This window comes from Haemorhous mexicanus, chromosome 3, assembly GCF_027477595.1.
Source record: "Haemorhous mexicanus isolate bHaeMex1 chromosome 3, bHaeMex1.pri, whole genome shotgun sequence".
NCBI lineage: Eukaryota > Metazoa > Chordata > Aves > Passeriformes > Fringillidae > Haemorhous > Haemorhous mexicanus.
The window spans coordinates 87,900,263-87,914,701 of NC_082343.1; the positions used below are offsets into that span (position 1 = coordinate 87,900,263).

The 14,439-nt window shown below is 43.2% G+C and overlaps 1 protein-coding gene across 1 annotated transcript; it reads left to right on the forward strand.

The window, feature by feature from the left end:
- The first annotated feature begins 4,935 nt into the window (after positions 1-4,935).
- On the forward strand, positions 4,936-9,387 carry EEF1A1 (eukaryotic translation elongation factor 1 alpha 1). Its single transcript, XM_059842610.1, has 8 exons — positions 4,936-5,074; positions 5,810-6,000; positions 6,796-6,975; positions 7,098-7,394; positions 7,647-7,797; positions 7,988-8,244; positions 8,454-8,688; positions 8,985-9,387. Exons 2-8 carry the CDS (start codon positions 5,857-5,859, stop codon positions 9,107-9,109), a joined length of 1,389 nt encoding a protein of 462 aa, XP_059698593.1. The 5' UTR covers positions 4,936-5,074; positions 5,810-5,856; the 3' UTR covers positions 9,110-9,387.
- The last annotated feature ends 5,052 nt before the right edge of the window (positions 9,388-14,439 follow it).

Below are 14,439 nucleotides of genomic sequence, written 5' to 3' on the forward strand. Positions count from 1 at the left end.
CAGCTCCAAACCTACTATAGTGAGAGGGGCAGCAAAATTAACCTGATGAGTGGACACTAAGCAAAGTTGTTCAAGCATAGCTGAGTTGCTGTGAGGGCTCAGAGAAGAATTCTAAGATGCATGGGTGAGGATTTGAGTCCTGCTTAAAGGTTTTGTCACAGATTTATCAGCAAAAGATGATGAATATGTTGCTTTTGGCAAAATGATTTTTAGCAGAAGAGACCAGAGTTTTAAAATGGAATTTTGGAGGTTCATGATAAATTCAGAACAGAAGTCACACCATCCTCACCCAGTGGATTTTGGTTTGGTAACTGACATATTCTTCACAAAGAATGCACTATTTACATATGTATGTATGTATGTATGTATGTATGTATGTAAAATGCTCCCATTTAGGGCATTCTTTGAATTGAACTCCTAGAAGGACTTACCATTCATTTAGAGTGTTGTTCCTCCATAATGGTGGTTACTTTGTTAGCCCTTCACATTTATTCTGCATTAGTGTCTAGTAATTCTGCTTCTTGCCTGGAGCCAGGTCATCACCTGGTGTAAATTAGCCTAGCATTAATGAGGTATATGAAGTTCTGTCAGATGTCTGCAAGTGAAGGGTCACTTTTTGTTTAAGCTATTGCCTGCATGTATCTGCCCATTTGCTGTTTAGTTCCAGAACACTCTTACCAACGTAGCCACCTGTGCAGTTGGTTTTTTTCCTGCTTAGGACACTTCTGCTCTACATCAAATACTTTCATTTTCTAGCTCACAAATGCAGACTTCCACAGAACAGCACATGGGGCTTAAATACAACTGTTAGTTCTGGTCACATCCCAGTATGATCTGACCACTGTGCCTGATCCTAGACCATCAGTATTACAGTTCAACCAGTACTAAACCTTCAATATAAATGAGCTTTCTTGTGCTGTGGATAAATGTGCTTTGAAAAGACTGCCCAAAGGATTTTTTTTTTTATTATTTTTTTAGAGCAGGCTATCCTCTAAGCCAGTAGTCCATCACCTATTGTAAATGCTGTAACTACAACAGCAGTGCTTCCCAGAGGAGACTTCTTTCAAGGGCAACAATGACTTTAAAGAGGCTCTTGTTAAGCTATTCACAAAACTCTGAAATTGTTACTGCTTGTTCATCCCAGTGATACTCTCAACACTTTTGAAGTCCCCAGTCTTATACCTCCTACTGTAAGACCTTCTTTTGTGAATCTATAAGCAAGGTCAGCTATGAGATCACACAAGGAAACTTTATTTAGTCCAAGTCTTAAACTTCCAGGGATGGAGGAGTTTAATTTGTATTGTCTAGTAAGACACTAACTTAAAGTGTATTTACTGTTGTCTCTTTCTTTTAGCAAGCAATTTTGTTTATATAAAAACACCAGCTACTTGTACAGAGCTAAGCAACTTTCAAAAGTAGTGTTTTTCAATTAGTTTAGACCACCTCACCCTGTTCAGTTAAACCCTTTTTTTAGGCACGTTTTCTGTCTATTCTTTTCATATATTAATAACACCATTATTCTATTGTTCTTTTATTTCATAAGCAGATGACTGTAAAAACTGGTAGCAAGTATTAAGATCATGTATGAAAAAGGGTTCTGTGACAGATATAGGTGCTTTTTATTGCTGTTAAGAACTGATGCATTAAAGAACACTCACAGATGGAAGTAAGGCTGTATGCTCATGCTGTAGTTTATGTTGAACTTTGGACAAATGTTCATACCATGATAATTGTAATATAGGGATTAGAAAGCCTTTCACAGTAAGTATGAGGCTAACTGTATGACCAGAATCCAGTTTTGCTGATCACCAATTACTATTGGTAACTCTGGACTGCTTTTCCACCACTTTCTAAAAGTGCCCTCAAGAAATCTTAGTGCCTCTTTCATATATAGTGAGCTTGATAATACTCCATTTATCAGATCTGTGTTTCAAGTCTTGCACTTATAAAGTCTGTTTGCTCATGCTCCTGAATGACCTTGGTCATTGCAGTTAAAATGGTTGTAAAAGCACTACTTACCTGCATCTTTGCACAGGAGTCTGACCAAAAAAATTATGCATGTGTATATGGTAGGGAGTTAAAATTATTTACAGGTGCTCACTTTAATGTCATCTGTCATTTTTGATCTGAGATTCAAAACCATTTGAAAATGGTGATTTCTGTGTAGGTCCCTACAATACAAATGCTTTGGAGCACTCTGTGTGTACTTACACTGGAGACGTATGTGGACATAGGATACTTCAGTTTAGCATATGCTCACCAGTGATCAAAGGAGAATGAGCAATTTTTGCCCACAAGTCCTCCTATTTCTGAAGTCAGTCTGGATAGAATAAGCCCTATTTCAATGCCTAAATGTCCTTGACTTCTCAAAATCTATCTCTGTTCCTTCCTAAACATTAAAGTGGTTAGTTTTACGAAATTAATAAAATCTAAAATTTTAACAGGCTGGTTGCAAACAGGATTTAATCCAGTGTAGGCCTGTTTGTGCTAGCTGAGAGGATTCTTCAGAATGCATTTCCACTGTATTATCTGAGGCTACTCATATATCAGAAGCTTCCCAGCTGTGTAAATATTTTTGAGATTGATAATAGGAATGTTCTTCTAATACAGTGGGCAAGTAAAGATACACTAATTGATGAGAGAATAAAAACATGTATTGGTCAAACTAAAGAGGAAATGATAGAATTATTTTGAAAACTCATTTAAAGAAGCAGAGGGGGAAAACAACTACTATAGATCTAAACTAGGACCATGTTTAAAAATTAGTACCACAAATTCAGCTTTCATAGCTTTCAGCTACTTCAGATACTACCTTAAAAAAGAAATACACGAAAGAAATCACTTCCTTAAATACCTGATTCAAAGAGCCTTTATTTATGAAATAGTCTTCTAAGAAAAGTATCTTTAAAAAATTAGAAATATGCAGTTTAGTATGGACCATATAAGAAATTAGTAATGTATTTCCTTTCTCCTCTTCCTGTTCAGGCACAAATAAAATTGACTGCATTTGGGAAGTGTTAAAACTACCTTTTTATGAAAATGGATTCTTTGACAGATCAGTCCATTAAAAATACTGCCCCCCCCACTGAAATATGCATTTTAGAAGGTAACTTCAAACCATCTTGAAGAATAAAGCTTTTTAACTGTGTTTACAGTCTTTGCATTACAGAAGACCCTGAAGAAGTGCTTCCTAGCTTTCTTGCTAAATATTACACTTTGGTCTTCAACGCGAGCCACTTCACAGTATTGCATTTCCATTTCCAGAAAGCAGACCACCTTCCTTTTCCTGCCCTTTTCCTATGTCTTCATATGCAGTGTCTTCACTAGTAACTGGCCCTGAAGGTTAATTTTGAGGAAAGCTGGACCATCTCTATCTTCCCTCCACCCCTACCACAAATCTCTGCTGAAAAACAGGAAGGAGTGAGAGATAATTTGTTTTTCTCCTTTCTTAAAAAAAAGTGTTTGTTTAATATCTAAACCTTTTTTCAGGTTTTTACTTTGCAACTGGTTATTTTTTGTAAAAGGTGTATTCTAAACTCAGCATGTTCTCTATTGCTTTTTTTTTTTTTTTTACAAGATGTATCTTTTTAATCTTTCATGTGGGAAAAATCCTGTGTCTCATGGAAACACTTCCATATCAAACCATGAAATACTAAGTTTACTGCTCTCTAATGAATTTGATGCTGGGTTTATCTCAGAGAAACTTGAAGTCGGGTGGAAGGGTACATTTGTAGATGCATGAAGTAGTTTATTAGTTTGCTGATGTTCTTTTTTGTTTCTTTTTGAACAAGAGGCTGTTTCCCTGCTATACAACTGCAACCTGAAGAGTACACCAAGAAACGGATTCTAGTTGTCTATGGATAAGTAACTATTTCTGATAGGCGTATAATGTAGCTGAGTAAGAACATGGACTACATAGCTTTGCAGGTAATTTAAAAATAACAGAGACAGTTCAGCTTCTCTGCTTAATTTCTTTGGAATGGGTATAGGAGATGTTGAATATTTAATGGATTTACTTATATCAGTTACAGGAGATTAAACCAGGAAAAATCCACTGGAATCACGAAGACTTTTATTTCTGATGATGTGAGCAGTTTTGTGACTCCTCATTGCCATGATTCTAAAATAATTTGCTAGGGCTGCGGGTTTTCCCATGTGAAAACGCAGTATGGGGACACTTTTCGCAGTCAGGGTTTCTTGCACAGAGACCCCGCGTCTTGAATGCTTGTGACTGATACATTTGCACTTCAGACGCAACTTTGCTGGAGGTGCGTCCGCCTTGATTTGTATTTTTGTGCCGAAGTTTTCTAAGACGAGTCAACTTTTGTCCTCTAATGGTGTTAACAAAAACAAAAAAAGGTTGTTCTTTTCTTAAAAGCCAAACGATGGCTTCTTATTCCGGTACGCTAAGCTTCCAGAAATTCCTGCTCTTCCCCTCCTCCACATTTGTTTCTGCGAGACTTGCAACGTAGGGGGGTAAGGGGAGTTTCGTATTCCGTGCTGTTCAGCCGATATTTGTTACTCGCCGGTCAGGGTAACTCACTGAATGTTTCTAATCTCGCTGATTGCGTTCCTTTGTGTCCCTAATGCGAAATACAATTAACTCGCCGGGGCTGTTCCCCGGGGACTTCAGTCAGCTGCCGCATCCCTCGGGCCTGGCCATGACGCCAGGCCTGACGCTCCCCGGTGCCCAGGCCCGAGCCGCTGGGCCCTGCAGGGGGCCGGGGCTGATCGCTGCTGCCCCGCTTCCTCCCGGACAAGGGGGCCACTCCCTCCTCATCGCAGCGCGGGAGGGGCACCGCTCCCTTCCCGGCGGAGCCCCTCAGCACATGGCAGGGCTGGGACCGGCCATGGGCCTCGCTCCCCGCAGCCGAACCGGGTCGGGTCCAGCGCGGGCCGGGGGGGTCCCGCACAGCCCTGGCGGGGGCGGGGGCGCTCCGTGCCCGGGCGGGGCCGCGGGGCCGCCGGGAGCGATGACGTGTCCCAAAGGCCCCGCCCCCTGCTAGGGTATATAAGGGGCGCAGCTCACGCTGTCGGTCTTTTTCGCTCCGGGTTTGCCGCCGTCGCCGAGCAGGTGAGGCACGTCCGCAGGGCCGGGCTGGGCCGGGGTCCGCTCGCCCCGGAGGCCTGGCTAGAGCCGAGCTGGGGTGTGGTAGGGACCAAGGGGAGGGGGAGGGAGGGAGAAAGCGGGGGTGCTGGCGGGCACCGGGGCGGGCGGACGGGCAGAGAAGCGCGGGGCGGCAGGATGGCGGAGCATCGTCCTCCTCGATTACCATGTGCACACCCCCGTTGTCGGGGCTGAGGTGGGGGAGCGGCGTGTTCGGGCGGACGTGGGGCAGAAGACTCCCGGCAGCCTCCCCTTATGCCCCGCGGGCAGCAGCGCGGGGCCGTGCGGGGACCGTCGGGGGCCGGCGGCGCATGCCGTCCGGGGGGAGGAGGGCCGGGGCTCGAGTGAAAAGATGGCCGCTCGCCTTGCCTGCCCGCCGCCAGCGCCACAAAATGGAGGACGCGACGGCCCGGGCGGGGTGAGTCACACAAAGGAGCGGGGCGGCCCCGCCCTCCGCGCTGCCCGCCTGGCCCGCTCGCCGCCGCCCCGCTCCCCGGCCACTGCCGCCGGGGTAACTCGAGCCCGGGGAGGGGGCGACGCGAGGGGCGCTCCGAGGGGCCCCCGGCCCGCCCGCCTCGCTCCTCCCCTCCCCCGGCGGGGCGGGGCCGCCATCCCGGCCGGGCCGCCCCACATGTGGCGCCGCCATCACTGCCCCTAGGCCCGACCCGAGGCGTAACCAGCTTTTTTCTGGGAAACTTACAGGTGTCGATTCTCTTTTGCCGAAAGAAGGAACTCAGCTAACATCCAAAATGGGAAAGGAGAAGACCCATATCAACATCGTTGTCATCGGCCACGTCGATTCTGGCAAGTCCACCACCACCGGCCACCTCATTTACAAATGTGGGGGCATCGACAAGAGGACCATCGAGAAGTTCGAGAAGGAAGCAGCTGAGGTGCGTGGGCCCATAGCAGCCAGCAAAATTCCAGGCTGCGGGAATGAATAGACCCTTAATCGAAAAGTGAACCTGCAGAGCGTTCAGTGGCCACGGGGAGGCGGGTTGGTTGCCTCTGCCCCAGGAGGTGAACAAGTGGCTCAGTGTTGTGTGGCCACAGGGCGGCAGCTGTGTTGCAGTTGTCCCCGAGGTAGAACAAGTGTTTAAGTGTTGAATCTGCCATTGTGTTAGTTGCAGAAACTCATAGAATGTGAAATGTAGAGTAAGTGAGGAGAAAGTAATTTAAAGTTGCATACGAATAGTAACATCTGGAATCAAGTTAAATGGCTGGATTCAAACTGCATAGAAGTTGATCTGTTGAGGTCTACTTTAAAAATCAGGGAGTTTTATACTGTTCTTACAGGTCATTATAAAATGAAATTTGACGAAATGTTAAGCTGGGTGGAAGTTTACGTGTTGAATATTTTAAGAATTGAAGTAGTAAGAGAACTTAAAATTGTGGAGGATACTTGATAGTAAGACTTGGCTCAAGAGCTCTATCATAAAGATGCATTAGTGAAATTAACAAGCTGTCAAGAAATCTGAACTGTCAACAGGTTTAATAAGGTTCAACAGTTGGCATGTCTCACCAGTAGTGCCAAGCATATCTTATTCGTTGCTTTAGGAGCAGCAGCAATTTTCAGTGTTAAGCCAGTTACTATTATTAGATTGTGCAGTCTTTCTAAATTAATTGCAGATATAGAACTCTTTTCTCTTTTAATGGGAATAAAACATTGGGTTTTTTTGTAACCATAGATGGGCAAAGGTTCCTTCAAATATGCCTGGGTCTTGGACAAGCTGAAGGCTGAACGTGAGCGTGGTATTACTATTGATATTTCCCTGTGGAAATTTGAAACAAGCAAATACTATGTCACCATCATTGATGCTCCTGGACACAGGGACTTCATTAAAAACATGATTACTGGAACTTCTCAGGTATGTAAAAACAGTAGGATTTAGGGGGTTCAAGAAGGTTGTTCATTGGTTGCTTAGGGGCATTCCTGTAGTACTTAAACATACATACAAACATTACAGTAAGGGTTTTTTTCTTTTTGAAGGCTGATTGTGCTGTCCTGATCGTTGCTGCTGGTGTTGGTGAGTTCGAGGCTGGTATTTCCAAGAACGGGCAGACCCGAGAGCATGCCCTTCTGGCCTACACCCTGGGTGTAAAACAGCTGATTGTTGGTGTCAACAAGATGGATTCCACTGAGCCACCCTACAGCCAGAAGAGATATGAAGAGATTGTTAAGGAAGTCAGCACTTATATCAAGAAGATTGGCTACAACCCAGACACTGTGGCTTTCGTGCCAATTTCTGGTTGGAACGGTGACAACATGCTGGAGCCTAGCTCTAACGTAGGTTTGGCCTTTATTTCTGTTAAGGCATAAAACTAGGAAGACTTAAGACTGATTATGCAATGATAAAAATGCATGTTTTGTAATAGTTACTTCGGGAGGTGCTAAGGTCCAAGATAAATCTTAGTACTTAAAAAAATTCTTACTATGTAACAGTAAATTAAAAGAGTGCTAGAGATACCACTTGGGCTTTTTCAGCCTTGCACCATTAAATTTGGCAGTGAGATTAACCTGGGCTTGTTTTCATTACAGATGCCCTGGTTCAAGGGATGGAAGATCACCCGTAAGGATGGCAGTGCCAGTGGAACCACCCTCCTTGAAGCCCTGGACTGCATCCTGCCACCAACTCGTCCAACTGACAAACCTCTGCGTCTGCCTCTTCAGGATGTCTACAAAATCGGCGGTATGTGTTCTCTGGAATGCTGCTCACGTGCCAGCAACAGCTGATCTATGGGCCAGAAATGGATGTGTTTATCCAAGAGCTGCTTTTCCAAGTCAAAAATAGAAATTCTTGTTTCAAGTGGGTTTTCCCCCCATAAGGGCAGATATTCACTAAGCTGAGTAAGGAATAATACTGTTGTTGGTTCTTGCAGGCATTGGTACTGTACCTGTTGGCCGTGTGGAAACAGGTGTTCTGAAGCCAGGCATGGTGGTTACATTTGCCCCAGTCAATGTAACAACTGAAGTTAAATCTGTTGAGATGCACCACGAAGCGCTGAGCGAAGCTCTGCCTGGTGACAACGTTGGCTTCAATGTTAAGAACGTGTCTGTGAAGGATGTTCGCCGTGGTAATGTTGCTGGTGACAGCAAGAATGACCCTCCCATGGAAGCCGCTGGCTTCACTGCGCAGGTATGTTATGCAGCTGTTCAGGGATGGTGGGAATGTAGCTCTGTATTCCAAAATAGGAGTCTTGTTAGGCTAAGCTATAAAGCAACATGGAGTTGTATTTTGAATTAAATTTAAATCCAGCAACTCTCATTAACTCCTTGGCTTTGTAAGAACACATCAGTGTTCAAATTACCCCCCTTCTAACTTGGCTTTCTTTGTTTCTTACTTAGGTCATTATCCTGAACCACCCTGGCCAAATCAGTGCTGGCTATGCCCCTGTGCTGGATTGCCATACCGCTCACATTGCGTGCAAATTTGCTGAGCTTAAGGAGAAGATTGATCGTCGTTCTGGCAAGAAGCTGGAGGATGGCCCCAAATTCCTGAAATCTGGAGATGCTGCCATCGTTGATATGATCCCTGGCAAACCCATGTGTGTTGAGAGCTTCTCCGATTATCCTCCTCTCGGTAAGGCATCTCACATTAATACTGGTCTCTGGAAAAGACCCTCCTCAATTTTTAGTATCTGGATGCGGTGTGTTCTGTGAAACACTGATTAAAGCTGTGACGTGAAATTGAAGTGTGGAACCAAGACCAGACTGGTACAGGGAGAGAAACCCTGGACAAAGGGTCATGCCTCTGTCCCTGTCTGGTTCCAGAGCAGCGCTGGCCCATTTATACAAGCAAGTGTGTTGCCACTGTGCAGATTGGGCTGGGAGTTAGGCAGCATAGACAGAAGTCATAAAACGTGTTTTTGCTTACAGGTCGTTTTGCTGTGCGTGACATGAGGCAGACGGTCGCTGTTGGTGTCATCAAGGCAGTTGACAAGAAGGCTGGAGGAGCTGGCAAGGTCACAAAGTCTGCCCAGAAGGCCCAGAAGGCTAAATGAAAATTCTGTACACCAGCTGCCACCTCAGTCTTAACCAGTGGTGGAAGAACGGTCTCAGAACTGTTTGTCTCAATTGGCCATTTAAGTTTAATAGCAAAAGACTGGTTAATGATTACAATGCATCGTAAAAGCTTCAGAAGGAAAGGAATGTTTGTGGACCATTTGTTTCGTGGCAGTTTAAGTTATTAGTCTTTAAAATCGATAAATTTTTTAAAATGGAAACTTGACCAAAAATCTGTCACAGAATTTGAGACCATTAAAACAGAAGTTCAATGCTATGTCTCTGTGTTCTTTCGGTTAATGTTAAGTTCATAGCAAAACCTATATCTAGTCATGATGGAGTAAGAAAGGATTGTTATTAAATATGTTATGAAGTTAAAAAGCAAATACTCAAAATAACTTGTTTCTGAAAAGTAGAACAAAATTATTCTACAGGTTTACTTTTTAAACTGATCTAAGCCTTAAGTAACTTTTCTGGTGCTTTCTTCAAAAACTTTCTAGATTGGATTGCACAAATACCACGTAACAATTAAACGTTTTTGTGCATTCTGCAAACCAAGAAAAGTACATGCAGAGGAAAAAAGTGAGCACGTTTAACCTTACAAGAATATTACAAAAAAAGAATCCATTGTTGGGTTTCCAACATTTTGTACACAGATTTTTCTAGTCCAAAGCAGAACCAGATGATTTTTTTTTTTTTTGAGAAACTGATGTTGTGTAGCTCTTCAAAAATTACACACTTTTACATAGATGTTTTCTAATATATTGTAAGACGTTGAATAGCCAAATCTGGTACTTCTCTCTAGAATTACACTTTGCAGTCTGAGTGACTCACCATTGTAGCCTGCACCAAAAATGGCACAGTGGGGCAAGGTGCCTGCTATCTTTTTAAGAACAGGGTGAAAATTTGGATCACACAAGTCTGTTAAAAGGGATTTGGGTATTTGGTCCAAGCTCTTTATCAGTAGACAAACAACCCCAAGTTAAATGTTCTATGTTATAAGAATACCAGCTGTAATTATTAGGAATTCTGGCATAGAAGCCTTGCTTCAAATTGGTAAATGGGGGCAAGTAGTTAATGGATAATCAGAGCTGACTTGCATAATGGTGCAGCTGTTATACTAACCTTTCGCATGATTTCCCCACAGCATCCCCAGGATAGGCCAAAAAGAATTGCTATCTGTGAGGGACTTGTTCCATGACACCAGTATGTTTGTTCTGCCTGTAATGGCTGTATTATCTGTGCTCTGTTTTCCTTTCCTTCTCCAGCTGTGTGCTTGCTCTGCAGGAACTCATATCTGTACTGCTTGGATAGGTCTGAACTGCTGGTACTTATTTTCATGCTCTGTCTGGATCTGTTCTCTTTTTCTGCTCACCTTCTGTGTCTTAACTGCAGTGGAACCTTGGAGCATTACACACTGATTTTGAAGGTACAGTGGAAGCAAGGGCTAGAGAGCTTCAGTAAAGAAATCTCTGCTGCCTAAATTTGCTTCTAGAGGTTTGTTAGTTGTCCCCAAGGCAACAGGAAGTACATAACTTCAAAATGGAGGCAGACCTACTGTTACCATAATAAAGCTTGAGGTGTCTTGCCAAATCTTAGCATGCTTTTCAGTTAAACCACTAAATATTTTCCAAGAGGCTTCGTTCAGACTGGTTCAGCAGAGCTCTGATGTGGATGAAAAGCAAAGCAGCTTTGGCACAGGCTGCCTTCAGCGCAGCTCTGCGTTCCTTAGATTTCCTTCACATTCCTTTGTTAGGTGCAGGATGTTTGGTTTGGCCAGCCACGGGCTGCCTGTCTGGAGTGCTCCTGTGCACGTTGCACAGAGTTGTCTTCATTCAGCTGGCTGTACTTGCTCCATGGTAGTTTGGAAGTGGGCTTGTAGTAAGCGACTCCTTCAGATCCTTAGGGAAAATAAGGTGTGACCCCAGGGCAGTGCTCTGCTGCTATTGCAAGGGGCCCTTGGGTCGGCTGTGCATAGATCAGATCAGCTGCCAGAGCTGCTGGAAGGCTGGGTCACGTTAAAATGGCGCAGCTTAAGAGCAGGACAAGAGTCAGCTGCATAGTTTGTGGCAGAGGGACTGGTTAGGAAAAGACCCCTAAAGAACACTTGCATCTAACAACTTCATGTGAGCAGCAAAACACTTGGGAATGCTCTGCCTGCAATATTAGCCATTGCTTTCGTGTATTTAAAGCCTACATTTTACACGTTTGGTTTTCTTTCTTTTTTACTTTAACTTTTATAGACCAGATTTGCTTTCTATGCACTAATGTTAATGCCATCTCAGTTCTTTTATTAATCTGACTACCTGGGGAAATTGTTAGACTTTTGTAAACAAAATTTGGGAATAAAACTACTTCGATCAAACTTTTAATAAATGTTCTTAGTTGAGAACTGTATTTGTCTTCTGACTGCTTATTTCTTTAAGCAACTTTTACAACTGTCTTTAACTCTTTCCTTACTGTTCTGCAGTGCTGGTGGTGTTGATGCAGAAGTGTGACAGCATGCTGCTGTGGTGTCAGAGCCAGCTCTGAAGGCAGAAAACTGGCTGGAGTCTTGCATTTGTGAATGTTTCCTTTCTAGTTGTTGATGAATGTTTTGGTAGCCCAGAGGACTTTAATTACACAAAAATATTCCAGAGATGTATGTGGCGAGGTTCTGGGGGACAGAGAGGACAAAGGCTGGTTGGTCTTTGGAGGGAGATGGAGCAGTGCAGTCATAGCTGATATCACTAAGTAACTTTTTGCTCAGTGTTGGTTGCCTTGGTGGATAGTTCAGGCTGGAATAAAATGGACTCTGCTCAGACTACTGCCCAGAGGCATTTTAATTATATCTCAGATAAAATCTCAGCTTGTACAAGGCTAATAACTGGAATAACTTTACTGAAATTGCAAATGAAAGACTAATTCACATTCTGAATTAAGCTGTCTCAGTATATTTTGAAAGGTATTGACAAATTTTGAAAAACTATTTGCTGTAAGTGCATATTTTAAATTTTAGATTTGGTCAAGATAAACCATGTAGAGACAAATCAAACTTTGTACTGTGCAGAGATATTCTTTTCCTCATTGGTGCTAAATGATTATCTGTTTAAGAGCCATGTAAGTTCAGTCTGATGAAAACAACCCACCTGGTTTTAATTTCTATTAGTTCTATGTGTATGTAATGCCCAGAGGGAGGCTGGGGAGTGGAGGATGCAGTGGGAGGGCTGATAAGCTGCCTCACCAACAGCACCCTGGGGGCCCTGAGCATCTCTGAGTCCTGCTCAAAGCATTTGTTCCACCCAGAGTTCCTTTTCTGCAAGAACTCTCTCACACATTTCACTGCAAGTTCTAAATTCCTGACAGTATTAACACCTTTGAATTTATTAGTTTCAATAACTCAAATTTTTCATGTCATCTGATAGCACCAAACAGTACTTCCTATCTAGAAATTTAGTTTTCCGAAACTGCAAATCTTAAAAAATAGCCAAACCATAAATTAAACAGAGAATAAACTGTGACCATGGAAGATAATACTGGGCAAAATTATCTTTCTCCTGCAATGCTGCTCCTGCTTACCAAGGAGAGGCCTGGAACCACCTCAGGAGAAAGGGCACCTGGGGTACAAAAGTGCTGAAGAAAAATCTTCTAGATACCAAAATTGTATTGGCTTCCAAGGTACAGAAGCTGTGGAATTTTACCCTTTTCTGGTCCTCTTTAGTCCCTTCAGATTATTTCTGCATTATGAGTCAATTACATTGTTGCCTGCTTTTTTAAAAATCAGGTTACTTTCCCTGGCTACCTATCAGTAATTCTTTAATGTTTCAAATATTTACACAACATAATTCAAATCTGCCAGCTTCTCTGTACTGGTAAGGTGGCAGTTGAACCCATATTTTCCTTGGAAGATGCTGAGTGAGGTACTGAGGGAAGGTGGAAATCAGAGTGGGATACCCTGATGAAGGATCTCTGGCCTCTGGGTGGGGGGACGGCGGGGCAGGAGAGGGGCAAAGGAGCTGCAATTTGTGCAGGTTTTGCTTATTTCTTCTTTTAAAAAAGCAAAACAAGTCAGAAGGTACCTAAGCTTTCATAGGTGAATCATCCCCACGGGCCAAGTGCGTGATTTTAAGGATGCAGTAGCAACAGGTTTGCCCTGTGTGAGCTGAGGTACTTGCTAAGTCTTTCTCCTGGCTCTTCTCAGCAAAGCAATCCAGAGCCCTGGGCATCCTCCTGCAAGGGCATCTGCTAGCTCAGGCTCAGCACAAACACTAGTCCGTGGGCTAATATGCTAATTTTTTTGCATTACATTGTCACTGGAAATGAGCAGAGCCAGCTCACCCCTAACTCAGGGCCCTGCCTGCCCTGCCAGCAGCAGTCACAGCCACATTTTCCCTTTCAGCCCAGTAAAATCCGGATTATTTAATACATAGGGAAGAGTCACAGTGTTTCCCCAGCCCAGGTGCCTGTTCTGCACAGATCAGTGCAGCTGGCAAAGCTGTTGACTCCAAACCTACACAGAGATGGAAAGGCAACACAAATGTCCCCTCCTGGAGGGGGCTGATTGCAGGTAGGGCTGAAATTTGAAAGGAAGCTTCAGGTTCCTCTTATCTGCAGCCACCTGAGCACATCTTAAGCAAAATGCCCTTTTTTTGTTTCATATATAGATATATATACACACATATGCACACCTATATAGTATACATAACATATGCATACATCTTCATAATTTAATAAGGTACCTAATAATTTCTTTTATAATTGCCATTGCCAGACTCCTTAAAATCTGCAATTCCTATTTTGAAGCTGGATTCTAAGCTAATTCCCTAGTAAAAAAAGTGAAATGCCCCCAAACGAATTAATATTAGTTATTGATAATAATTTGTTATTTATACATACTATGTATTTTATATTATTTGTTATATATAGTTCTTATTATTAAATATTTCGTTAATATTTAATACATATTTAGTTTATAAGCTAGGCTGTGGTTCTGCTGACAGGACATGAGTATTTTGGATAGAGAGATGTAAGACTGTTGGTGTTGACATGGATCTGTGTTTAACAAGTCCTTTAATAGCCTTTTCCAGAGGAAGAAAAGGAAGGAATAGATGAATTTAAATGTAATTATAAGTTTGTTTGACTGACATTACTAGGAACAGTAACTAATATCACCTAGCCTGCTGCTAAAGCACTCTTATGGATTACAATACCCTAATTCTTTGGAGAAGGAGGGGGTGTATATATGTGGCCCGGGAGTGGGAGAAGGAAAACCACCCTGAACGGGGGGCTCTGCTCTACTGCAGTCACTTCCTTGTGAGGGAAATTCCAGCGATTCATTGCTGGGCACGCA